At 30.0% G+C, this 27696-nt stretch overlaps 6 protein-coding genes across 6 annotated transcripts; 3 read left to right on the top strand and 3 right to left on the bottom strand.

Annotated features, from left to right (window-relative positions):
• Positions 1-1390: 1390 nt before the first annotated feature.
• On the bottom strand, positions 1391-2847 carry LOC113866026 (7-methylxanthosine synthase 1-like). The gene is made up of 4 exons (XM_027500912.1): positions 2773-2847; positions 2232-2639; positions 1851-2108; positions 1391-1750 (listed from the first exon to the last, which is right to left on the bottom strand). Exons 1-4 carry the CDS (start codon positions 2845-2847, stop codon positions 1391-1393), a joined length of 1101 nt encoding a protein of 366 aa, XP_027356713.1.
• A 5040-nt stretch (positions 2848-7887) lies between these two features.
• LOC113866347 (3,7-dimethylxanthine N-methyltransferase-like) lies at positions 7888-9307 on the bottom strand. Its single transcript, XM_027501225.1, has 4 exons — positions 9233-9307; positions 8695-9099; positions 8354-8611; positions 7888-8253 (listed from the first exon to the last, which is right to left on the bottom strand). The coding sequence occupies exons 1-4, from the start codon at positions 9305-9307 to the stop codon at positions 7888-7890; spliced, it is 1104 nt and encodes a 367-aa protein (XP_027357026.1).
• Positions 9308-14014: 4707 nt separating this feature from the next.
• On the bottom strand, positions 14015-15646 carry LOC113865421. The gene is made up of 2 exons (XM_027499947.1): positions 14710-15646; positions 14015-14333 (listed from the first exon to the last, which is right to left on the bottom strand). Exons 1-2 carry the CDS (start codon positions 15381-15383, stop codon positions 14294-14296), a joined length of 714 nt encoding a protein of 237 aa, XP_027355748.1. The 5' UTR covers positions 15384-15646; the 3' UTR covers positions 14015-14293.
• Positions 15647-19480: 3834 nt separating this feature from the next.
• On the top strand, positions 19481-21468 carry LOC113865334 (40S ribosomal protein S25). The gene is made up of 4 exons (XM_027499807.1): positions 19481-19568; positions 19647-19721; positions 19834-19968; positions 21187-21468. Exons 1-4 carry the CDS (start codon positions 19566-19568, stop codon positions 21298-21300), a joined length of 327 nt encoding a protein of 108 aa, XP_027355608.1. The 5' UTR covers positions 19481-19565; the 3' UTR covers positions 21301-21468.
• A 2984-nt stretch (positions 21469-24452) lies between these two features.
• LOC113866029 lies at positions 24453-25331 on the top strand. The gene has a single exon (XM_027500914.1). The coding sequence runs from the start codon at positions 24453-24455 to the stop codon at positions 25329-25331; it is 879 nt and encodes a 292-aa protein (XP_027356715.1).
• A 1407-nt stretch (positions 25332-26738) lies between these two features.
• LOC113866330 lies at positions 26739-27617 on the top strand. Its single transcript, XM_027501208.1, has one exon. The coding sequence runs from the start codon at positions 26739-26741 to the stop codon at positions 27615-27617; it is 879 nt and encodes a 292-aa protein (XP_027357009.1).
• The last annotated feature ends 79 nt before the right edge of the window (positions 27618-27696 follow it).

The following is a 27696-nucleotide window of genomic DNA, read 5'->3' as shown; positions in this document are numbered from 1 at the left end:
AAGCTAACCCGAATACCCTGATATATGAAGCGGTTTGGATTTTATTTTTTGTCATAAAGTGGGCTAATCCAATCCAACCCAACCCGAAAATTGGTTGACCCAAGTTGACTACACTTACAACCCGAAAATTATTTTTACTATATTAATACTATTTTTAATGATCCATCTATAGTTTCGGTCATTAATTTTCATTTATTAATTCAGTAATTTATTAATATAGTAATTATCAATTGAATTGGGACGCAGCAATCGCACTTAAATTTGAATAAATCAAGATAAGTATCAAATTTTTGTTTTTTTGACTATATAAAAGAACTAAATTTTATCAAGTTGACGATCAATTGGACTTTTATTAATTATCGATTAACTTATTAATTAATTAACTTATTAATTATCGAGTATACTTAAATGTTATACCAGTTAGCACATCCGTATAATGTATGGATGTTTTACTTTAATTTTTTTTTATTTAGTTATGAATAGTTATAAAATAATTCTTCATAAAAAATTAATGAGAATGCTGTTTCTATTACAGTTATTAATTTTATATATATATATATATATATATATATATATATATACCTTTATTAAATTAAATAAATAAAATTAGTAAATTTAAGAGAAATTGTGAAAAAATAAAATTGAATTAAAAAATACATAGTATATATAGGAGAAATCACTTATATAATCAAGAAAATAATAACTTTTAAATAAAAATACTTTTATTTAAAATAACTTTACATATGTATCATATAATATTTCACTGTTTTAACTGGAAGGTGATGGTTTTTTCTTATCTACGCTATAATATCTGTAAAACATATTAAAAAATAAACTATCGTATATAATAGAATATTAAAATTTTAAATATTTTGTTATGGAAATTTTTTTATCTTAAAAGATAGACTGTCATATATAATAGAACATAAAAAATAATAAATTTTATTTTACTTTAAAAATTGAGTTACACATTTAATATAAGTGAAGAGAATATATTGTTTTAATAAACAATGAGGTGACATTATACGGCAGAGATTAAATTTATGGAGTATTTTAAAATAAAAAATTAAGACTCACAGTATATAATAACAATTTTATAATATATGCTTAAAGATACATGTTAAAAATAAAGAAAATAATACATTGAATTATGTGATACTTTTGTATTTTAAATATAATTTATTATTTATGTATTTATCATGTGTTGATACGTGAATAAACCCGTTAAATATAACTGAGAGTTCATCCACAATTTGCATTTAAAAAATACATTGAATTCACCATCATAGTTTATATAACATTAATCCGGTGATTATTGCCAATATTCTTGTGTTAAACTAAAAAGCATTTCCTCGTCCTGTTTGAAAATATTACAAATTAGTGAAGCGTTTTAAGTACTTTTTGTGATATGCATGACTAGATTTGCAAGCTCCAATTCCTCCACCCCATGAAGTTGGAGAATCTTGTTTTTGAACCTGCAGAACAATTCGTCCATCATTACTTCCCCAAATTCTGATTTCAAAATTGGTTCTGCAACGGCTCTTACATTTTTTGCCACTGTCTCAGCCCTCGTCTCCTCATCATCATAACTCACGTTCATGTTTATGTTTTTCACCCAATCCGTTCTTATTGTCTCCAACCTTTGAATATCAAAAGACCCTTCTTCCTCTATTGTTTGTCTAATCTCCTCAGGCGTAGGACAGTATGATGGTATGTTAAAGGAGTCCAATTTTGCCTGCTCTATCAATTTCTGCACCAAATCATATATGCAATATACACATCATTTTATTTTAATAGATAAATAATTAACAAAATCATATGTAGTGAAAATTTTAACATTGAATATGTACCTCTTCAGCCATGTCCTTAAGTGCCATACCAATTATCACCCAAGCATTTATTAGGTCATTATTTTCATCTCTTCCAATGAAAGTTAGGACCATGGCCCCACCAGGAAGAAGCTCACTCGAACGTGATCTCAAGAAGAACTTGAAGTCTTCTTGAAACTGAGCAAAGTATGCTTTGTGCACTGATGGAGGACTTGTCTTTGTCAGATAAATGGCCCCTTTGTTAATGGGTTCTGCAGCATCTGTCAACTCATTCGGAGTCTGTTGTATCAAAATGGAAATGGAATTTAATTAATACCAAATAAGCTTTTATGACTTTGTGAGCATACTATCATATATATATTTTTGTTACACAATGAAATACAAGTTCAGTAAATATTGTACCTTAGAAAGCCAATGGAGACTATAGGAGGAATGAAAAAAATGAATGGAATCATTAGGAAAGAGTCTCCCATAAAAAGAACCAGGTGTTGCACTAAAGAAACATGGACCAAACTTGTCGCCCTTCTCATCTTGCAGTGTTTGGTAAAAACACGGAAGTGACTTAAAGGTGGTATTGAAATCGTTTCCAAACAGGTCATTCAGGAAAAATTGAAACATGGGTGCCTCGCGATTCAAGGTTTGATTCACTACATCAACAATGTTGATGATGTTAGATGCCAGAAGAAGTGCATTTGGACCTGATGAGCAACCTAAGTCTGCCACTTTCAAACAGTTTGGAAAAGTTGAGCAATACAACCGTGTAATACTATCTTCAAGTACATGTTTCGTGATCAACATCATCATCTTTCTCTGCATGTGATGGATAATATCAACAATAGTTTAGAAATGAAACAATATCAAAACCTTCTAGCATGGCATGCAAATTCTACAAATCAAATCAAGACAAAATAAATAAATTGATTTGGGCAAAAGATAAGAGTACTTGAAATGTAGAGTTGTTTGCGTAGCTTGTGTCTCCCACACCTCCATTCATGTGAAGGACTTGCTCAGTTGCCATTGCTGACGGGTCAAAGTTTGTGAAGCACTTTGAATCCAAAAAGTTTTTCAGCAGATTGAGGCATACATTCCTTTATATGAAAGCGAGACTGCGAGGTGTAAATTGAATAAGTTTAACCACCAACCACGAATACATCATCTTTTAATACTTGTCAAAATAGTATTAAATATATTTGTTTTATATTTAACGATTTTCTTATCCTTTTCATAACGATTAAATCTAAATTTTTAAAAGTATACAATTTTATTAAATAAAAAAGTATTTATTATATTTTGTACTTTAACATAATGAATATTTTTTTTATTAAAAATTATTATTTTTAGATGTTTAAATTTAATCATAAAAGCTGAGTTTAACAAAATTATTAAATTTAAAAAAAATATATTTACTATTTTAAAAATATTCATCAATTTTTATATAAAATTATTAAGAAGATATCAATTATGAGAATTATTTTAGTCATAGTTACGTTGTTATATATCCTTAAATATGATTTTAGATTCGAAATTTAAATATAAAAAATATATTTAGATTATTTTTAACTCAAATAAAACTATACGTGTATATAATATTACCAAAAAAAAAAAAAAAACACTTGAGGATTAAGAGGAATCAGAATATTCAATATTGGACTCAGTTAATTATATGTCAAAATATGGTTCTACGTTAAAATATTGTTTGAGGAAGAAACATTTTACACTCTTCAAAAGTTGGAATAAGGGGTTGAAGGATAATGATGGTATACTAGTGACTTTATTTTAGATTACGTGCTTGTTTGGTAATTTATAGCTACATTTTTTGAATCAATTTTCAAAACAAAGATCAAAGAATAAAATGAGACATTGTGAATGGTAGGAGATTTTTTTTTCAATTCTAGGAGAATCGATTATACTTTCCAACAAATCAAGCACAACACATATGACAGAACCAATTTCATAGACAAAAACATGAGAGCTGCTAATGAACATTTTCTGAAGGCACAGCTCAGAGAAGAAATAACTGATAACTTAATTGGATTCAGAAAGAAGGTTGTGAAACTGCGAGAAGAGAAGTAAGAGCACGATGCTTGCTCATGTCACATGTCACTTCCGTACGAATTGACACGTTAATTCTTAAATTTTCCATTTTTTAATTTTAATTTAAGATTTTTTGAATTACTTATACATATATTCTTTATTATTTCAAGCATATTAATTATGTAAATTTTTCTTATAATTTTATATATATATATTTTATGAATGTTTTCATTCTGGGTGTGTACGTACTACTGCATTACAAACCAATAAGAAATTAACATATTAGTTTTATACTATTTAAAGTTGAATTTTTTTTTCCTCTAATTTCTTATCTGAATTTTAACTCTCAACTGTAGTCTTTCTGATCTGATTTTTTACACATCCCTCGGTAACAATAATTTATTAACGGTGTGTTAAGAAGAAATAAGTTATTTTTAATTTATTTCAATAATTTTTAATATAATTTATTAAATTAAATTATTTTCAACTTATATTAAAAAAATTTATGATTAATTAATTTAGTATCCATTGATGTCAAAATTTATATTAAAATATAGAAGAATGTGTTTTTTAATGTAAAAAAATATATTATATTAGGCAAAGCCCTCCAAATAAATATAAGAGGCCCAAATCCAAATAACCTCCCTTTAAAATCATGGAGCCCATGATACGGATGTAGACCTTAAAGATAGCATTTTAACCTATTAAATGTTGACAAAAACTTTATATTTTTCTTGATGTCTTAAATGTTGGAAAAAAAAAAAACATTAAATAGAAAACCGCAAGTGCTAATCCTAATAAACTAACACTTCCCTTTACTTCAACCTTAGCTATAATGTAGCTCATGTAAGTTTAGTTTAGATAAATTTTTAGATAAGTTATTATTTTAAAAAAGAAAAATTAAAAAAAAAAACTTTTTTATAAGTTAAAAATAACATATTTTTAAATTTTTGAAAATTTAAATACAAAAACCTCTAAAAATTTTTAAAATAAAAGTTAATTTTGACTAATGAAAACGTTTTAATTTTTTTTATTTTTAACTTATAAAAATACTCATTAAAATTAAATTTAAACTGAGTGATACTATTTTAATTAAAGAAAAATAGAAATGAAGAAAGGAAAATAATTTTTATATTTCTTTAAGAGATTACTTAAATTAATTAGTTTCCAAACTAATTCATTAATCAAATTATGGTTTTCCTATATGCACTTCGCTGGAACACATATTCGCACAATCTTAATGACTCACAATAAACAATCAGATTATACCCTCAGAAAGGTATGTCAACGGAGAAATTATGATAAGTTGGAAATTCGTTTAAATTAACAATACCCTCAAAGTACCTAATTGAATTGAAAGGTCTACAATAATACAATATATAGTCAACAAATTAAACAATAACTTTACAGGAAGGAATATTCGGATGATATAATCGCAATTTATGTAGTTTTCAAAAATTACAGATTTATTTTATTAATATAAAACACTTTTATAATTATTTTTATTTTATAATAAAGGGACGTTGATCAATCAAGTTCTCCCAGAGAATCCATATAGAAAGAACAACATATTCTCCAAAGGTAGAATTTCTTAAATTATAAGAATCATCGGTAGGTTAAAGGCATCAATTCTACTATAAAAAAAATGTCGCATGTCAATTGTTAAGTGTTGACTTTGTTTGTAACGGCATAATTTTTACCTAATAAAAAATTAATTATTAACATAAACATTAATAATGACATATCATATTAATAAATAACTTAATTAATAGAAATGATAAAATAACTATTAGCAATCATATTATTGGTATAATCCATCTCAATGTCATTTTAAATTGTAAAATATCATTAGATTGACTTTTATTAAATAAGATCATATCAAATCAGTCTATCCTAAAGTTTATTTTTTATGGGCTAAGTATATTTTTAATTTTTATAAAATTATTAAAATTTGATTTTAGTCCTTAACTATGTTTTATTCATTTATAGTCCCTATAAAATACAAAAGTTATATGCTTTTAGTCTCTAACAAGAGACAAAAATACACTAATTTTGTTAAATATAAAAGTAAATTTTAATTAAAAATATATTTAAATTTTTTTAAAAAATATATCTTAACCTTTTAGGTATTCTGTTTATAAAAAAAAATCAGCATCAAATTTGACTTTTTGAGTTAGTTGTAACCAATTCATTTTATCTATGTACAAAATTTAGTGTGTCGTGTTAGCAATCCATATCTATACTAAATTATTTAGATCTATGCTTAATTTTCTTCATTGAAGCTTTGTTTTTGCTCTCTTCCATAGAATCAGAGCATTTGAAATTAATTGAGCATCCATCCTTTTTATATAATGTGTAGTTCAATTAACTCCTATTTTCAAAAGGAAAAGTATGGTGCTCCAATTAAAGTTATAAGCGTTAATATCATTATTTAGAAATATCAGCATTTACATTGGTGCATAGCAAAATATCATTACTCTATTTATATTAGTGTAATGCACGATCTCCAAACTCAAAGCTTAGACTTATCTACCAATAATAAAATTAAAACTTGGATAGAGTTGGGACTACTCTCCTTCAGTCACGATTCTATAATTAAGGGGAGCTCCTGCACCATATTATAATTTCACGAGTTTAATTCATTTTCTAGTAAAACATTACATATAAATAACAATTTTATTTGTCGCCTGTGGCTCCGTGTAGCACATATAATTAGATTTATTTCATCAAAGTAATATACTTTCCAAATTTATAAAATTTTCAGATATCATATTTATTTAAGACAAACAAATTTTAAAAATAAACTTAATTTTTTTAAATTTTTAAAAACGATACTATGATGGGGTTAAATAATGTAATTGTAATAACAAAAAAATACTATAAAACTAAATTGAGTTTCCGTAATTCCAAATGGACATGTGATTTAACCATTTTATTTTATGAAATAATTAAACACATTTGAAGTTTGTATTTTTTGTTGATCGTTACAGGAAGACTTGTGATATATTCATTAAATTCATTAGTGAAGAATTTTATTAGGTTAAGCCCCATGAATTTTTACCATAGTACTATAAATTTAAAAATATATTTTATACTTTTTTTAAATTAACAGTTATGATTCTTTTATTATTTTAAAGATGAAAGGTTATTAATATATTTTTTAACTAAATCACTAACTTTATTATTTATATATATAAAATTAAGGGTAAGGATTTTTCCAGATGTACGAGAAGGTACCACACTCTCTCATTTACTTAGAGTACCATAAATTTTATCTAATAATTTTGATGTACCTAATTTGCTCTCCGTGCTTTGTGTTTATTATTTCTTGCCTAAAATTTGGGAAGAATTTGTTTTAATTATATAATGAAAAAAGAGAGATCCTGCTTGCTTCCTCTTATTACTATTATATTTTGATATCCTTCTCTATATTTTTTACTAAATTTTATCAATTTTTTTATTTACTTTATAAAATTAATCAAGCATATATATTTAAAGTAAAGTGATTAATGGCAAAGTCTCTAACCTCTTCCCCTCCAAAACAAAAACTTTATGTCAAGAATAAGTTAAATTATTATGTGCGTAAATTAATTGTATTAAATGTTTTAAAAAATAATTATTTATAAAAGATAGTCGCACTGGAAACAAGAAAAAAAATACTAAATAATTATACATTGTAATCAAGGACAAGTGTAAGCAAAATCACGGTGATATTGAAACTGTTTCAAAATTGCCCCAAAAATTAATCGTACTTTCATTCGAGTTTTAAAATATTTTTTATTTTTTATCACATTATTTGTTTTATATCCGATTTTTCTCTTTTCTCTTTTTATTTCTAACTGTATTATAAAAATGATAGTAAGAAATTTTAAATGGAAATAACATTACTAAAAAAAGAATGGATTCGTAAAATTTAAATGTTTCATTGATAAATGATTCTTAAATAGTTCACTCCAAATTTAGATTTCATAAATACATCAAACCCAATCCCGGCCTTGCTTGAAAGATCTTACAGAAGAAGGCTTCAAGAACGTTTCGTGATGTGCATGACTAGATTAGGCAGCTCCAATTTCTCCACCCCATAAAGTTGGACAATCTTGTTTTTGAACCTGCGGAACAATTCATCCATGATTACTTCCCCAAACTCTGATTTCAAAATTGGTTCTGCAACAGCTCTTATGTACTTTGCTACTGCCTCAGCTCTCGTGTCTTCATCACAAAGAGAGTCATCTACATTCACGTTGATGTTTTTAACCCAATCCGTTCTTATTGTCTCCAACCTTTGAATATCAAATGACCCTTCTTCCTCTATTGTTTGTCTAATCTCCTCAGGCGTTGGACAGTATGATGGTATGTTAAAGGAGTCCAATTTTGCCTGCTCTATCAATTTCTGCACCAAATCATATATGCAATATACACATCATTTTATTTTAATAGATAATTAATTAACAAAATCATATGTAGTGAAAATTTTAACATTGAATATGTACCTCTTCAGCCATGTCCTTAAGTGCCATACCAATTATCACCCAAGCATTTATCAGGTCATTATTTTCATCTCTTCCAATGAAAGTTAGGACCATGGCACCACCAGGAAGAAGCTCACTCGAACGTGATCTCAAGAAGAACTTGAAGTCTTCTTGAAACTGAGCAAAGTATGCTTTGTGCACTGCTGGAGGGCTTGTCTTTGTTAGATATATGGCACCTTTGTTAATGGGTTCTGCAGTATCAGTCAACTCATTCGGAGTCTGTTGTATCAAAATGGAAATGGAATTTAATACCAAATAAGCTTTTATTACACAATGAAATACAAGTTCAGTAAATATTGTACCTTGGAAAGCCAATGAAGACTAAAGGAGGAATGAAAAAAATGAATGGTATCATCGGGAAAGAGTCTCCCATAAAAAGAACCAGGTGTTGCACTAAAGAAACATGGACCAAACTTGTCGCCCTTCTCGTCTTGCAGTGTTTTGTAAAAATCAGGGAGTGACTTAAAGGTGGTATTGAAATCGTTTCCAAATAAGTCATTCAGGAAAAACTGAAACACGGGTGGCTCACGGTGCAATGTTTGACTCACTGCATCAACAATGTTGATGACGTTAGATGCCACAAGAAGTGCATTTGGACCTGATGAACAACCTAAATCTGCCACTTTCAAACAGTTTGGAAGAGTTGAGCAATACAGCTTCATTATACTATCTTCAAGTATATGTTTCGCGGTGAGCATCACCTTTCTCTGCATGTACGTGAAGATAATCACAATCAATAATTTAGAAATGAAACAATATCAAAACCTTTTAGCATAGCATGCAAATACTATAAATCAATTTAAGACAAAATAAATAAATTGATTTCGGTAAGATAAGTACCTGAAATGTAGAGTTGTTTGCGTAGCTTGTGTCTCCCACACCTCCATTCATGTGAAGAACTTGCTCAATTGCCATCGCTGACAGTTCAAAGTTCACGAATCACTTTGAATCTAATAAACACTATAAGCAAGAATTGCCACTTGAGAGGTATTTGAGTTTGAGGCTTGCGTTCCGTTTTATATATACGAAGCGCGACGGCTAGGTTGCAACTTGCCAGCAAATATTACCTACCAATTATCCACAGTGACATTGGAATTCAAACTACACTGTTATGGCGATTATCAATACCATAAAGGGAAATAACCGCAGACTCTTCCAAATTCACCAAAAAACTTTTGTGATTATCTATACCTAAACTCTTCAATGATTATTTTTGAAATTTACAAAAAAATACATGTATTTTTTAAAATATTTTTACCAAATAATATTTTGTACTTTTGTGATGGTAACTTTCTCACAACACCTATATGTGGACAACAACAATATAACATGCCAGTATTTCACAAGGCCAGTGTATTCTAAAGAGATCCATAATTTGAAATATATGTCAACTCTGTTTTTGTGTCATATTTATATGTAGTAAGATTTATTATTCAACTTTTTAGCCAGCATCTATTGCCCTACGTATTAGTTTATATAGCTGTTGACAAAGTAAGACTTTTATTCCTCTCAATATATTACTCCATTGAATATGAGTTATATATATTAAAAATATAATTAAATTTACAATTAATAAGGATCTGCCAAAAATTTTATCTAAAAACTTTAGCATTAAATAAAATGCATTCCCGACAAATAATTTTTTAGATAACTTTCAATATGATGTTTAAAAAGTGTTTATAGACTATTTTCTTTATTAGTTATACTAGATTAAAATTCAACAATTAAAATTTTAATAACTTTCTAATTTATTATACATGTAAATCAATTATAATTATACTTATTCTTTAAATGAGTTGAATACAAATAAATCAATTATCACTCCAACATTCTTATTATCATTTATTGTTAAATGATTTTATTTAAAATAATCTTTTAATTAAGACAGTAGACCCTCTCGTTAAATACTAGTAAGGATGTGTTGTCATGACTAGTGAACCACTATACTTTCCAGTTAATGAAACAGTTTTTTAATAAAGTTATTATAAAAATATTATTACTTTATCATAAACCCAGGAGATTAATACCTTGTTAAAACTTGTATGGAGGAACTCATTTTATTGGTAATCAAATTTAAGAATTCTAAATTCCAGAAAATAATCAATTCTGGCTGGCTCCCATTAGAAAGTGAAAAACAAATTGGTTAAGGTACCAACCCACCAACTCCGCTAACCGCGTGATTTTATGGAGTAGATTATTTAATTCACAAATAGTTCAGTTATGGGCCGGGCCGGGCCATCTAAATAAATAATGAAACAAATCGACATGGATACCACTTCTTACGTTCACAAATTACGAACTTTTGTCCCAAAGTAATTTAAATTACACAGTTTTCCTTTTCAATTTTAAAACGATAAATCTATTATATTTTATACTATATTAATGCTAGTGAATCATTTAAGAATATCGAGTAATTAATAATATTTTTTTACAGTTTCTAGCACCATTTGAATATTACATTGATGATGTTGTGACTTTAGAAGATAATGTTTTAAATAATCATATTATCGAGTTGAACTTCGCTTCATATCTTTATTTTATTTTTTAAAAATTAATAATTAAATATTCAAAAATAGCCTATGGCGATGAAAAATCAGAATAAAAAAAACTTGGTAATATTAAAATAAATTAAAATGTGATGTATATAATTTTTAAAAATTTATTAAAAAATTAATATAAGCATCTTTAAAAAAGTAACAATATAATTTTTTCACTCATACGTGTACATACATATTTATATCAATATAAATTAATCTAAGCACGACGCTTGTATATCAATATAAATTAAAAAATGTTACCCATGCAAAGTGTGAAAGCAACACTGCTATAACATCAATTATACACGCGTGTGTAGTGGTTGTGTTGTATTGCTAATTAATTAGTCTAAGTTAACAAATACTTATGTGTAAAACTAAAATTACTATTATTTTTATGCGACTTATGCTTTTTATTAATACTTTAAATTATTAAACTATGTGCTCCGGGGACATCAAACATATACATATAAGGTTCAATGTTTATGCCAAGTAAAAGATTCTTTCTTCCTTCTACAGATAAGGTTAAGAATATTGGTAGGTAATGAAAATTTTATATATAACAGGAAATGGATATGCATGAAAACAGTTTCTCTGTATTATGGTATATAAGAATAAAACTAATAATAAATAAATTGCAGAAGGTAAATGACTCAACTTGTGTAAGAGTGAACTAATAATCAACTCAAACAATACTAAAGACTAATCTGTTTGAGTATAACACCAACCCACTTTTCATATTTTCCACAACTTTTGATCATCCAAATTCAACACTTTCATCTGATAGGAATTCATAAGTTTTTTTTTAATTATAAAATTACACAGTAAATGTTCACATCTTAAAATAAAAGATGTATTTAAAAATATAAATGTTCAAATTACCAGTAAATATATCATTGTATAGGATTAAAATATTCTTGTGAAATTATAACATTATTGAATTCACAAAGTAATCACTTAAATATTTAACGATATTTATAAAAATTGTTTCATGAGATAAAATTGTGCACAAAAACATATTATTTAAAATTCAAGAAAATATGTTTACTTCACAGTAAATAAATCTTCACATGAAATCGTAGAAATATGTAACAAGTCCATTTTTTTTTGTACATACAATGACATGAATAAAAAAATTCATCATACAAAACAAATAAACTACACAATATACATTTGCATTACACAAAACAAAAATCTTGTACAAAAACTATTAATATTGAAATCCCAGAAATAAATATGCACATCATGTATTAATTAATTTTTATATAAATACAAATTAACATCTAAGTTATATGAATAAATATTTATATTAAATAATAATAATAAATTTAAAATTATATTAATTGATATTATAAAAAAAATTCATACAATAAAAAAATTATTCAATAAATAAGCGTCATTACAACAAAAAAATTTAAGAAAAAATATTTTTAATACACATAAGTATTTCAATATAATGAATAACCATATTTTTTACTGTAGTTATCAATGCTCCTGAAAATACAATTTCAAGTCTTCATTGTCTTTTTATTTTTGGTCAAGTCTTTTTTTTTTTCGGTCAACCAAGCCTTCATTGTCGAGCATGTCTTTCCCTTTCATGTGTCAACTAATATTAGGTAGGCACTAGGCATTGGCACGATGTTGTTGTGCTATATTAATTAAAATGTTTCTAATAAGGTAAACTTAAATTCATGAACTTTAAAACTTTATCTTTCAACGATCCTCTCTACTTTTGAATTAATTAATGCAAAAATTAAGAAATAAAAGTAAAAAAGATGTTACTAAAAAAAATGTCAAAAAGGATGGGCAGAAGAAATAATGGACAATTATAGTTTAAGGAAAATGGTGAACATCAAATAACCTTTTTTTTTTTTTTCTGGTGAAGACATAAATCTTTTACCCTTTTGGTTAAGTGTCGACAAGTTTCAATCTCCAATCTCTCGATTTTTAATGTTTTAAAACGATTTTTTTTAAAATAATAAAATAAAAGATCATTTTTTGGTACTGTAAATTGAAAAGTTGTAACAATTTTTTATATAAATATTTTAAAAAAAGTAAATATATTTTTAATTATTAATAAAATACAAAATAATTTCTAACCTAAATACATCCTGTCGAAATCTCATTATAGCCACTTGAGTATGAGTATGTACACTTGATTAGATATTTATTTCACATTGGTTTATTGGTTGATACAGTACTCTGTGGTTCTTAGCATTCTTTTGTTTTTCAATATAGATTATATTACGAAGAATCTTATCAATCAGCAATTTTTAGATAAAATTTTACTATATGCATTTTTTTTTTCAAAATAATGATAATTACAAACTGTAGGTGGAGATTAGTCTTTAACACTTTAGATTTTGGAAATACCCGTGGTTTGGAATCTTGAATAAAAAAACACTAATCAAGCACTAGGAAGCTTATCCCATCACGGAAACTTTTTTTTTTTGTCTAACTAGGGAGACTATTTAAGTTTTTTTGTATGTCCAAAAAGTCTTAGCCCACGCAAAAAGGCCCGTCACCAATGCCCAATGTAAATCGTGTTACACGACCAAAAGAAAATTCCAGTGTTAAATTTTGATATTTATATTTTTTAATAATTTATTTGGAAAGTAAAGTTAATTAATTTAATTATTAAATTATTTTATATTATTTTATGGTTATATATATTAAAATTTAATCATTTTAACACTTGTAAATCTATCATCTAAATTTTAATATTTACTTATATTTTAAAAATATAATATTACTAAAATAAAGTAATGCACAAAGTACTTATTCATTTTGTTTATATATAAAATTTTATAAAGTTTATTTACTTGATAAAAAAATTTATTAAACTTATATTTTATAAAAATTATTAAATAATATAAATGTTTAAATCCGATAATTAATGTCAACGAAATATAATTTATAAAGATATTTAACATAAAAATATTTAAATGTAAATTATTATACCTTGAACTTTTTTTTAATAAAAATTGATTCCATACAGTTAATATCATCCTAAGTTAAGGTTACGAACTATTATCCAAAATCTAAGGACAGAAAAGTGATAATTTGCTCAGAGAAGAAGAAAACAAAGCATAAATGACACGGGCTACTATTTCCCACACTTGTTATTTGAATAATTAAAAGCAAAACACAATGCAAAAGCAACGAAAATGCAAATCTGCGCCTAATGGCAGACAATAGATAGTGGCATGTTGAGTTTGTGCCAATTACAAAAGATCTCTCTTAGTATGGCTTTTGCATTATGACAAACATAAATCTGCTTTTTCATTTTCCAGATGGGACAGTAACAATACAGTGGTTTGAATTACGGATGCTTTCTCTTGTGTTTGTATTATCTTTATTTCACTTGCTAGTAATTAGCAGCTCTTAAAATATCCACAGCAGTCTCTCTGCATCCAAAAGAGAATTTGTGAATAGCTGGTTAAATTAGTTTCTAAAATTATAAATATCAGTGAACTGAATTTATGAAATTATTAAATATAAGTTATTTTAATTTTTATTATTATAATTTAAAATACTAAAACGAATAATCATTTTATAATTTCAAGAAATAAATAAATTAATATTCAGAATTTGAGGACTGATTGAAATTATTACTGTGAAAAACTGGCATGTCCCGTGTGGGACTGGGAAATAGGAATTTTCCTTTGGGTGCATATGGAAGTGTTTTGAGGATGAAAACATGAATTTACACGAAATTTATACATGACATGTTATGTTTGTTCATTAGAGCAACCATACAGTAATTAATGAACAACTATTTACGAATGTTCCTGCGTTCGTAGCCTCTGTTGGCGCGCAATGAAAGCCTCAACTTTTCGACGAAACTCGTCGTTGCTCATCCCATCCTCAGGGTAACACCTCCTCTCCCTCTCCCTCTCTCTCTCCATTCTCTCAGTCTCACACCTCTGCAGCATGCGCCGAGGCTTCTCGCTCTGCACACGCGCTACGATCTCCGATTCACACCTTCTGTAACCCTTCCCCTCTGTTTTGGTGCTATGTTTTTCTTCGATTAAGCTTTCGTCGCCTCTATTACTCTGACAAGCTCTCGCGCTTGCCTTTTCTTTACGACGGTTATCTTCAGCTTCAACTTTGTGATTGATGGTGCTGTTCTGGAGGAACTCCAGATAGAGATCGGGTTCTGAGGCGGGTTTTGCAGAAGCGTGAGTTGAGAAGTGGCCAGATTGTGCGAACAGCGTCATGATTATGACGTTTCCCAGAAGAAAAACAAAGCGAGGGCTACCCATAAAGTTGCGGAAATACTCGCATGAGTTTTTTATTGCCACTGGTAACTGGGTTGAGAACCTTGAAATCAAGACCAGAACAACACAGACTTCTACGTAGTGCAACAACTTTGCGATCTTTCGAAGGTGGCGATGTTTTTGGGGTTTGGCGGAACATTTCTTTACGTGCACCTTCTGGAAATTCAACGATTCCATTTTATTAACTCAATTTGAAGCTCAAGAGTTTGAGAGCAATGACCAATGGCCCCGCTTTTGTTTATTGAGAAACAATGTCAGTAAACAAAGAAAGCGTGCATCTGAAAGCAGATGGTAGAGAAACCACAGTCATCTTAGACACTGCGACGGTTTCTAGACTTGGAAGCATGGAAACAGAGTAGAGGAAGTGAAGTTTTGGTTTTGTTTGGAAATGTGAGAACTGTGAACAGAGTGCCTCTGTTTCTTTTCTATTCTCCTTGCCTCTTTTTTCAGACTGCCTCCTCTTCTAATTTATAGAATCCAATCTAAAGTACGTCCAAAGAGGCAAAGAAAGTGAAAAAAGATGGTCATAAATTAAAAGAAATTATACTTGAATTATTTCCTTTTACTTTTTTCCCCTTAGGTTTTCCATTTTCTACTTTTGTTTTTCCTTTTTTCAGTTAATCAACACTTGTCTTTTTTTTTTTTTTTTTAAAGTTTACCAAAACTAGACTAGCAGCATGAGTATCATGTATCAAGGCAAGATAACAGGGTTTAAGCACATTTGAAAAAAAATATGACATGTTTGTTTAATTTGATAAAAATAAATTATCAGTTTATTTTATTCTGATAACTTTCTTAATCAAAATTTCTTAATATAAATATTGTAGTAAACATCATAATATATATTTTTATGTGAAAAAAAATATTAAATATATATTTAATTAATTTTGATATTTAAAAGACAAAATTTATGTACATATATATATATAGGTATTATTATCTTATCAATACTAATTTTTCTCCTTAATAATAAATATAATAAAAATCAACACATGTTATGAAAATAAGATTCTAATCTTAATTAAAAATTAGCATAAAAATATATATAACTCTAGACTGAAAGCAAAATTTAATCTAAAGCGTACATTATATAAGCTAAAAGCACTACTTGGTGTTGGTATATAACAGAGCTTTAAATATATGTAGATGTAGAATTTTACGAAAACATTTTATTTAGCTTAGCATGCAAATTAAATCAAAATTCTAACTTTGTTGTTTTTAAAAATTATTCATCCTTTAACGAACAATATTAACCTTGGTTGATACAAACTTTTGGTAGCATATAGCAGTTTGGACTAAGAAAAGATGAACTATGGCATGCACCTTATTGGAGAGTGTGACAGTTAGTAAATGTAGAAACCACTAATACCGGTCTCATAGATTTGCAACCCATTTCATTTCTTACTCGCTAAGAAAAAGAAGCCATAGCCATGAACTTTTGCTTTGCCTTTCTTTCTTATTTCCCTCTATTCTCAAAAGCCTTCACTTCAACTTTCCAGTGGTCCCTCAGTCCCCATTAGTCCTCAATGGACCACCAAATAATGGAGGAAGATGCAACTTTTTGCTTCAGATGGAACGTGTCGAGTTGGCGTATAGTTCGATCAACATTGTTCGCATAAAATATTTCAGTTGATTGTTTCAACTTTACTTTTATGCTATATTTTTCAATCTAAATGTGATTAGTCATAAAACAAGTTAAGATATGTAAGTTTTGGGCTGAAAAATAAATCTCTAGAAAAATTCACGTGCATGATATCAATGTTTCAATTATTCTCCGGTTTAACTTGCATGATATTTTTCTGAGTTTTCTCGTGCATATGGTTCTATAATAATCCAGATTCCATATTAATGCTAGCACATCAGGTCCATAATCATTGAGGGTAATTCCTATATTCGAATCATAATCAACCAATACTAGCTCATAATAATCTGACCTCCGATCAACATTGCAAATTTAACACTAGATTTAAATTGTGGTTAATCATGAAGTGGTGGACAACAAAGTGCGTAGCTGTAGCATTTTGACCGTTTAAAATCAAGATATCACCATCAACATCAACTGCATCCTCTTGAACTGTGCTTTTTCTAAGTGCAATTGCATGAGGATAAGCATTTGCCACGTGTTACTAGGGAAACACTAAACAATTTAGCAAAATGCTATAAGAAAGATTACCGAATATCGTGAGAAAGATGATAACAATGAATATTATTGTTAAAGGAAGCTATTCTAGGCAACTTTCCTTTGCAATGTTAACTTGCAAATGACCCGTTTGCATGATTTGTTTGTCCTTATCAAAAAATGAGGGTATGAAATAAGTTTGATTAATTAGGGATCTAAAGTGTATATCCCTCTCGCTAAAGTAACAACAATGATAAACAAATTAGGGAAATAACAGCAAGGATTGTCCTCTAACTTTAGATTTAGATATTATATGGACGGACAAGTGGTACGAAGTCTTTACACGTTGTAGAATCGTTTCACTAATATCTTAAACAGATTCGAAGGGGTGATTATTTATTGTAAAAACAGGTTATTAGGCTAAAATAATTTCGAGATGAATTGGACTGAAAAAGATATATATCTATATTGATGTGAAGCGTGAATTAAAAAAAGTATTTAAGCCACTCAAGAGAAAGTTATTTGTATATATTTATTTATTTAGTGGGATTAAAGGTTGAGAATCTTTTGGTACAAGCAAAAAGAAAGGTGATAAAAAAAAATGGGAAACGAGTGGAGAACTGAAAACAAGAATGAATGAAGTGCCAAATAACATTTTTATCTGAAAATATAATCCATTGAAACTGGAGAATTAGGGGATGGAAAAAGAAATATGATTGACAATCCACGAAGGAATCAAAATTGTCCCTCCTTTTTTTTAGAGGATAATGGCATTACGGATTCTTTTTCTTTATTTTTCAGAAAGCCGTTGTTATCAATAATTGATTTGAATTTCTGTTCACATACTTTAAATTTAAAATTTTGCTTACGAAAAAGCTAAATCTCTTATTACATAGACATTTAAATTAAGTATTTTTCAGACTTTTTTGAGGTACTAAATTTCTCACTTTAATAAATTAAAAATAATTTTGTAATATTTTTTTTCTCTTTTCAAATAAAATACTTATTCTCTCATTTTATAGATGATAAAATGAGTTTATTCTAATGAGTTGGCTCATTTAACCTACTCAAAATTGCAGGTTAAGTTAGTTTCTGTACATGTTAATTAATCTGCTTAATTTGTCATTTTTTACTTGTCAAAATGCGAGTAAATGTTAAGAAATGACATGGGGTCGTATTATTTATTAGTTCAAACTAATTTAAATTTGTTAATATAATATTATTTTAATGTTTTTTATAAGTTCTTATTATTTTATAAAAGAATATTTAAAAATAAGAATAATTTTATAACTTCACAATCAATTCTTATTGGAAAGTTTTAATTTTTCCTAAGAAGGTGGTAACAAAATGTTTTAATTATCATTTGTAGATTAAATTTCCCATCAATATATATTTTTTCTATCAAATATGATCTTTTTACATCGCTTTTCTCAAAATTGTTGAAACATTCTCCATAGCACATAAGAAAATAACTAAATTCCTTATTACATATTTTCACATATTCACATATTCAAATTGTGTTTTTTTTTTCCCACTCCAATCGGATAATGCCAATTAAGTGACATACAAATCTGTTTTTAAGTAAAAAATACTTTCTTTCAGTTCTTTTTAATGCCATCCACATTCAATTAGAGAGAGAATGAAATGAGAGGAAGGACAGGATTGATTCCATATGCCATTATTATCCTCATGAAAACGTTTTTTTTTTGTCAGCGATGTTAAGGCTGGAAAACAAAGCTCCAAAACAAAGATAAAAAGCGGGCCAAGCCCAACAAAGATATAGCATGGCCTAGCACCCGAGACAAAGGACATCAACCAGCTCACTGAAACAAAATCTAAGCTATATTTTGCATTAATTTAAAGGGGTAAATGACAATTTTCTTCTCTTTTTGTTCGATAAATAACAATTTTCTTTTGCTGACTTTTTGTTTTTGGTCATTCTTTTGCAACTAAATTTGCGATGACTGATAGTTTGAGTTTTTGGTCCATAGCCCATAAAGTTAAAAGGAGGAGAGAGGGCCATATGTGTGATCAATAGTATTAAATCCATTGGGCATTAAGCCCTTTAAATCAAATGAGGCCCAATCCAAAGCTGTATTAAACGACGTAGTTTTAATATTCTTTAGCCTTTTTATTTATCCCTCACGCTACCAAGAACCCTAACTTGGCTTGTGGTTGTGATCGCCTCACTTTGCTGCAGACCCTAATCTAAGAGCGCGTGCCGCCTGTGATTCGATTTGATGGCAAGTTTCTCGTCCAATTTCATTCAATGGTTCCTTTTCTGTTAGCGTGTTCTAATCTTTGTGTTTCTGTTATGATAGGCTCCAAAGAAGGACAAGGCTCCTCCACCTTCATCGAAGCCCGCCAAATCTGGCGGTGGAAAGCAGAAGAAGAAGGTTCTTGATTCTTCCTCAACTCTCTATTTTTTTCCAATTAATTTTCATTTGGCCAAATGGGCAATGCTAGATGTGAGAGATGGATATTAAGGTGAGATTTGTGGTTTAACAGAAGTGGAGCAAGGGAAAGCAGAAGGAGAAGGTGAATAACATGGTGCTGTTCGATCAAGCTACCTATGACAAGCTTCTATCTGAGGCACCCAAATACAAGCTCATTACTCCTTCCATTCTATCTGATCGTTTGAGGGTACCTCTTCTTTTACCCACCAATTTTTTCCTACGATTTAAGGGTTATTCGTAGTGATTGTAGTGTTTCTGTTTGTGGTATTTTGATGCATGTTGTGTATGTTTAAATTCAATTGGGTCCGGTAAGAGCATAGATGTGAAAGAGGAGATAAATACAGCTGTTAGTTAATTTGTAGTCTTGTATGAGATCTGCATTCCTAGACTGATGGGGATGGTTGTGTAGAGCATTTGCTTGGATGCTATGTGCTTAATTGGCACTTTTTTAACTTATTGGCTGAGATGCAACTTCAACTGCTGCATATGTCAATCTTTATTGGTTTTATGCGTAGCAAGCTTTAAACCTAGGATTTATTGTTAGTTTGCTTCCTGTTTATTTGCTTCCTTTGGGGGAATAATCCCAGAAAAATTATTTTAGTTAACTATACGACAGTATTCTTTGGGCATTGCCCACATTTTCTTCTAAATATCTTTTATTATATTCTTTTAGATATGCTTTACCGATTTACTAACCAATAAAGAACCTCAGCATTATTAAGTTTAGGTACTCTTTATTTAGGTAGGGATGGCCTTTTGTCCAAGACGATTCAGTAAAATATATTGAATTTTCTCAATATGAGATGGGGCAGTTATGGAAAATCAATTAAGTATTTGTTTCTTTAGCCCCATCAAGAATATCGAGACGGGAAACATTTGTTATGGTTTATAATTGCTGTAGAAAACCCAATTCATTGTTTAGTGGATTTAATACCGAGTGTATCATTTTTATTGTTGAAGTGAATTATCCTGAGGAAAGATTGTACACATTATCAATTCTTTGTCTGATTGCTTAGACTTGTTTCTTTGGTCAATTAACCATCAAATAAACCATACCAATTCATAAGGCCAGCAAAAATTGAGAGGAAAAACGAGCTCAAATTTTTACAATATTTGTGGGTGGGTTCTTATTAGGTTTGCCTTTATGTATACTTGTGATTGTGAATTAAGATATCTTATGTCCACTTTGCTTTGTGTCTAATGTGCTTATCAAATTCTCTGTCTTTTTTATGCATTTTTTTAAATATATATATATATATATATATATATTTTATTTTTATTTTTATTTTTGGTTTTCAACCTTTTCTGTATTTTTTATTTTTTAACTGGTTTATTATGGATGATTGTCAATTCATGAGCATTATATGGAGAACTAGTTTGTCATCATTTTGCATACACCTTACAGATTAATGGATCACTCGCAAGGAAGGCTATAAGAGAATTAATGGCTAGGGGTTCAATCAGGATGGTGTCTGCCCACGCAAGTCAACAGATTTACACTAGAGCTACAAACACCTAGATTTTGTACTGGTCATAGTTTATGTAGTATTGATGCGATCGATGAAGTGATTTTGTTTTTCAGTTTGAGACGCCCCTCATGCTAAAAATTACATCAGTTTGACTGTTGCTAAATTCATGGTTTATTTCTTTTTATAACCTCGGTAATATATTTGTCATGGCTTCTATATCTTATCGTTTGGGCACTTTGTTAACATGTCATACCGTGACTAATTTCGTTTAGTTGGGACCCCAATAGGGTAGCGTTTCTATTAGAAACCTATTCCTAAGACAGATTTGGATCTTTTAATTCTTGAAAGCTCGATCTCGACGGATAATTTTACTTTATTTCTTTATGAACTTTCTGTACGAGATAAATAATATCCCCTCTCTAGTTGTTATAATATGTGGGCCAAATAACAATTTCGTAATGTAATAGTTGGTGATAAGATGAATCATGGCCCGTGATTTTCGCTTCAATAAACTGAAAAATTGTAGGTTGTTATAATTATGAACTGCACACATAAAACATAATTTGAAGGAGAAGCTTGAGGGGCAGCAAATACTTCTCTTGCTTTGCTTATTTAGTTGGCGCCGATACGAAATAATCCCAGTTAATTGTCAAGTTCAAATCTTAAAACCATAAGTTGCTAGACGGGTAGTGGAACTGGATAGCCTGAAGTTCTTTCGGAAGTGCATGTGGTACAGTTAATAATCTTAAAGTTGATATTGCGTGGATTACTGTTACCAAAATTATAAAAGGAAACTAGAGGGTGGTTCCAAAATTGCAGCGGAACTTGATCCATTGGCAATATAATGAAATAATTATAATTTGTTGAATAATTACTGAATGCAACGCTAGTCAATAAGAACACTTTAGCCTGTAGAAGAGAGAGACTTGCACTTGCAGAGGGTTTGATTTGAAGTAACCTATGCCGATTATAAAAAATGCTATAAGTAAAGAAGCCGCGACAATCATCTAAATAATAATTTTGTCTTCGCCCTTCATATTTCCCTATGATATGAAGAGATTTTTTCGTATAGCATGTGCCAGTTAAAGTGATGCAAGATGCTGGACTGAATCTCTTGGAAACAGAAGAACATATATTTACAAATAATAAAAGAATGGCTCTGCTTACTCTGGTGGAAGAGGTATCTCAATCCCATGCACCAGTTGCATTTTGACATCATAAAGCTGTCCTCAGCTGGGGAGTACATACACACAGAGAAATGGCAGGTTCCTTAGTTGAAGATTGGCAATGAGTTGGGAAGCATGGTGCTAGGGAAGCAGTATATTTATGTGGAACATATGGTAACGGCAGGATGCACTATGCAGCGACTCTCACCAATCAAATACCAATGCATCTGAGGAGGTGGATAGAGTACTGTTATCTCTCCTCTTTCACAAGCTTTGCATTGTCACGTCTGTCAAGTTTTTTTAATGATAATATGGAAAATTTGGAGTTATGCATTCAGGTTCCAGAGGCATGAATTGACCATTTTAGAGCCAAATCATTAGAACTAGATTTAGACACGAATGGTGATGTAGACACAAACGTCACTTGTACATCATGTAACTAAAAAATTTGGCACTTTATATATATTAAATAAATGAGAATTAAATTCTAACTATTATGCTTGTCATTCCTTTTCCCCTCTCTCCATGGTCATGAAGTACCTTCCATATCTCACTTTTTCTTTGTTGGCATTTTAAGTCCGGCTGCAAAACAATTAAAGGAAAAAAACAAGAGTTGAGGGGGAAGAATTTTAATGCATTATTGTCTACTGAAATAATTAGACACCTCTTTTAGTTTTAGTTTTTATAAAAATTCTATTCGATTTTAATCTTTATATTTAACAAAAAAAAAAAAAAAGCGTGTGATTTTATTATCTCACTGAGGATTAAAATCACATATTTTTAAGAACTAAAATTAAATAGAATTTCTATAGAGGTTAAAAATTTTAAAAGAATGATATTTTAAAAGATAAATATTATTTAACCCTTTGATAAATAATCATAATATTTTGTCGCGGTCTATTTTAAATCGTGGTGTTTCAAGGCATATTAGTTCTACCATGCTTTATACAGTCTTAAGATCAATCATTGAACCCATATTAATTTGATCTTACGTTGCCTTTGGTTGGTGACTTAGTGGTTGATCGATTGTCCTCAATTATCCAGTGATGGGCTCAATTTTCACAATTTGAATGCAACGAACGACGTACGGTTGCTTTCTATTATTGGGACAAACAAATAAATGTGCACTTTCCATATGATATCTTTCTATATCATACAGACAGCAATGCAAGGTCTATAATACACAAACACCGTCACAAGTACAATTTATACTAAAACTATATTTCAGCATTAACATTTTAACTAAATCAGGGTATGGATCCTATATCGTTTATAAAATCCATCATTTTCATTTTTCACAACCCCTAATTTACCTAGATGAAATTTTATTATTTTTTTTAAGAGGAGAAAAAAAGAATGCTATTTTGAGTTAACTAACAATGCAGCTGAGGAATAGAAAAGTGGTCATACTCATTACAGTTATAAACAGAAGACAAGTAACTTGCTTTTCTTTCAAAGCTTCTACTGATATAATAGCTTGCTTATACATTAAATGCATATTAATGAGGCCAAAAAACTATATAAGTCAATCACCGCAAAAGTGTTAGTAGAAAGAGACAATGAAAGTGATAGAATAATTGCATATTCATTAGTACTAACTCTAGCAGATTACAAATACACGTGCATGCATTTACTTGGATAAAATAATTCTTCACAAAAGACAAAAATATAATTGTACCATTAGCTGCTGCCAAAATAATGTCAATGTCCCTCGTGGAACGTATAACAAAGAAACAGTGCACCAAAAAGAAAATTAGGTCAAGATTCAAATGGGATCATAGAATAGTGAGGAAAAAACTAATAAAACAAATAAGTATGAGTTGTAAAGATTAGGCTGGGGGACATAACATTAACATATCTCTGATAATATTTAGATCAATCTAGATCGGTTAGCAATTATTTGTACTTGTTAAGATGAGACTCCTCCTGTCTCTATGGCCATATATATTGTGCAATAGCCAAGGAAGGATAACAAGTTAGCCATTCAATTGCACATAAACAACATTAACTCCCTCCTCTTCTTTTGTCGAGGAAAAATGGAAGCATTGAACTCCAAATTCCATAACCATGCTCGTTCTAATAGTTTACCCTCTAAACCACACCCTATCATCATACAATGCAATGAACACTTGGCCAGGTTAGGGGCTTATGATGCAAGCTCCTCTTCTTCATTGCTAAGGCAAAAACTAACTAGCCTACAGGATTTGCATGATTGCATTGAAAAATTGGTTCAACTCCCCCTAACTCAAGAAGCACTTGTCCAAGAACGCCAAGAGAAATGGGTGGATGATCTCTTGGATGGATCTCTAAGGCTCCTTGATGCTTGTACAGCAACCAAAGATGCCTTACTACACACAAAGGAGTGCACCCGAGAACTACAGTCAACTATAAGAAGAAGAAGAGGAGGTGAAGTGGAGCTCACAGTAGAGGTTAAAAAGTTCTTGACCTCAAGGAAAATAGTGCGCAAGGCCATAGTCAAAGCCTTGGAGAATTTGAAGGGTAATGCAAATAAATGCAATGTTTCCATCACCAACAAAGACTATCAAACCATGGCCTTAGTTGGCTTGTTAAAAGATGCTGAAGTGGTCTCTTTTTCCATATTTGAGTCGTTGCTGAATTTCTTTTCTGGGTCAACACAATCTAAACGAAGTAGCTGGGGTTTGGTTTCAAAGCTAATGCACAACAAAAGGGTAGGATATGCACAAGGAGCAGATGAGAATGAGTTTGCAAAAGTGGATGCCGAATTGCAGTTCTTTGCATTTAACACGTCAACCAAGTCAAACAACATCAATGATTTGCAAAAGAAGCTAGAGAACTTGGGGTCCTGTATCCAAGACCTTGAAGAAGGACTTGAATCACTGTTTAGGCGTTTAATTAAAATTAGAGTTGCCCTGCTCAACATCCTTAATCACTAGTTGAAGAATTTAGAGGCAACATTTTTTTAGTAATGGCACAGATATTATCATCTTGGATGCAATTGTAGATAATGTACTTACTATGTTAATGATATGATGAATATATCACTCAGTAGATTGTTCATATATTTCACATTTGCTCTCTTTAATAGTTTATGACATGACATGGATTTGCAATAAATACAATGATGGTTTTGAAATTTCGGCACTTTGCAAGGCTGGATAGTCCTATTGCTTCAATATTGCCTCTCAGTATTTGCATTGAATAAAGCATCATTAATTGGATTACCAGTAACATTTTAAAAATTCTGTGCTCTTGAATAACTTAATTGCTTCGTCATTAAAGATTAATGATGATAATGTTGCTCCAATATTGTCTTTTCCTATTTGCATTGAGTAATACAAAATTGGATTACGACTTGCATTTTCAAAATTTCTGCTCTTGATAACTGTTATTTTCGTGTATTAATCCTTAATGGGTGTATTTGTTGTACTGATCGTTTTTTGAATCAGGGTGAATTTGCATCCTTACTTCTCCTCGCGGTATTGCTTATAAGTCCCTTAAAAATTTTCCCTTTATAGACACACTGTAATGTAATTCAAGTGTCCTTCTCATCTGTGTGTTGACTCATATCTACTACTCCTAAGGGGTTGAAAACTAGCTTGTAAATATTGTAATTATTTTTTCCTACATTTTTTTTTTAAAAGGATAATTGGTTTCACGTGTGTATGACTAACAGAATGATGACTACTTATTTCTCTCTAATACAATGTAGAGTATGATACATGCATTTACATAAACATTCACAAATTAATTGATTTGATCTGGGAACACTGCATAAACATAGCCATCCAGATAGGACCGATCTTTGATGTCTGAAGTTGAAGAGTACCCCCATCCCCACTCTCCTTTTCTCCATTCTCAAGCCACATACAATTAAACATGTTCTGTTTAATGGTATTTATAAATAGAGCTGCTTCTCCTCTTGCAGACACAAGATCCACTTCCAATGCTCACTCCAATAACCTGCCCTTTTGAAGTTCACATTTTGTGATTTTATATCTTGGACCTGATAAGATGGAGGAGACAAGCAAAAGTATCCCATCTATGGCAGATTTCATGTCATATTCATGTGATCCCTAAGAAAAAAAATTGAGGGATGAGTTGGAAAGCTATGTTTGTGGGAAGCATTAAACAAACAATGCTGTGATGGAACTAGGATGATAAGATCAGAATTAAGATAATACAGTTGCATGCCCTCTTGGTGACATTTAAAAATAAAAATATTCTTCTTGTCTCCTCAATTCATGTGCTATATATTGAGCAGATATCAACTACTAAGACCCAAAGTTGAGAACAAATTGTATTTTCGTCTCCTAGCTATCTCTATTTTCTAATAAGAGAAAATGGCAGCCATAGAAACAAACACAAGAAGCTCTCTGCATGGTCGAAGCAACAGCTTCCCCTCTGCATCACACCCCATTGTATCACAAGTTGAGGAGCACTTGCATAGATTGAATAATTCTGAAGCCACTGCTTCTCTGTCATCATCTTCAATAAGTCACAGACTCAAAGACTTGCAGGATTTGCAAGAGAGTACTAATAAGGTGCTCCAATTAACATTTACCCAACAAGCATTGGCGCAAGAATGCAAGAACAAACAGCTTGATGAACTATTAGATGGGTCTCTAAGGCTCTTGGATATTTGTAGCACAGTTAAAGATTGTTTGCTACAATCAAAGGATAGCATGCAAGAACTTCAGTCAGTTATTCGCAGAAGGAGAACTGCTGAAGCTGGATTGACAATTGAGAGTGGAAAATACATGGCATGTAGGAAGAAGATGAAAAAGGCAATTGGAAAGGCCTTGAGAAACTTGAAAGCAATGAAAAACGAGTTCTCGGTTTCTTCCTCAAACAAAGAAAAGGAGACTTTTTCCATGCTCAGCATCTTAAAAGAAGCACAAGTGGTCACTATGAGGTCATTAGAATCTTTGTTGTTGTTTATCACTGGCCCAAAAGGACAGCTAAAGCAAAGCAGGTTCTCAGTAATCTCCAAGCTGGTGCAGCCTAAAAGAATATCTTGTGAATTAGACACTAATGAATTCGAGATGGTTGATGCTGTGTTGAACCTTCTCATCAGTTCAAAGCCTTTATCTGTTGAGAATGTTCAGAGCCATATGCAAAATTTAGCCTTGTGCATTCAAGATATTGAAATTGGAGTTGAAAGCCTCTCAAGACAACTAATTAGAACCAGAGTTACCCTTCTCAACATTTTAAGCCAATAGTCATCCAAAATATGTTTCTTACCCATATGTGTACATAAATATGATTAAAGAAAAATGTATATACTTTTTGACCGTATGC

Source organism: Abrus precatorius, unplaced genomic scaffold (assembly GCF_003935025.1).
Source record: "Abrus precatorius isolate BTA unplaced genomic scaffold, Abrus_2018 Scaffold4, whole genome shotgun sequence".
NCBI lineage: Eukaryota > Viridiplantae > Streptophyta > Magnoliopsida > Fabales > Fabaceae > Abrus > Abrus precatorius.
The sequence above is the reverse complement of the archived record's forward strand: the minus strand, read 5'-3'. Positions and strand labels throughout refer to the sequence as shown.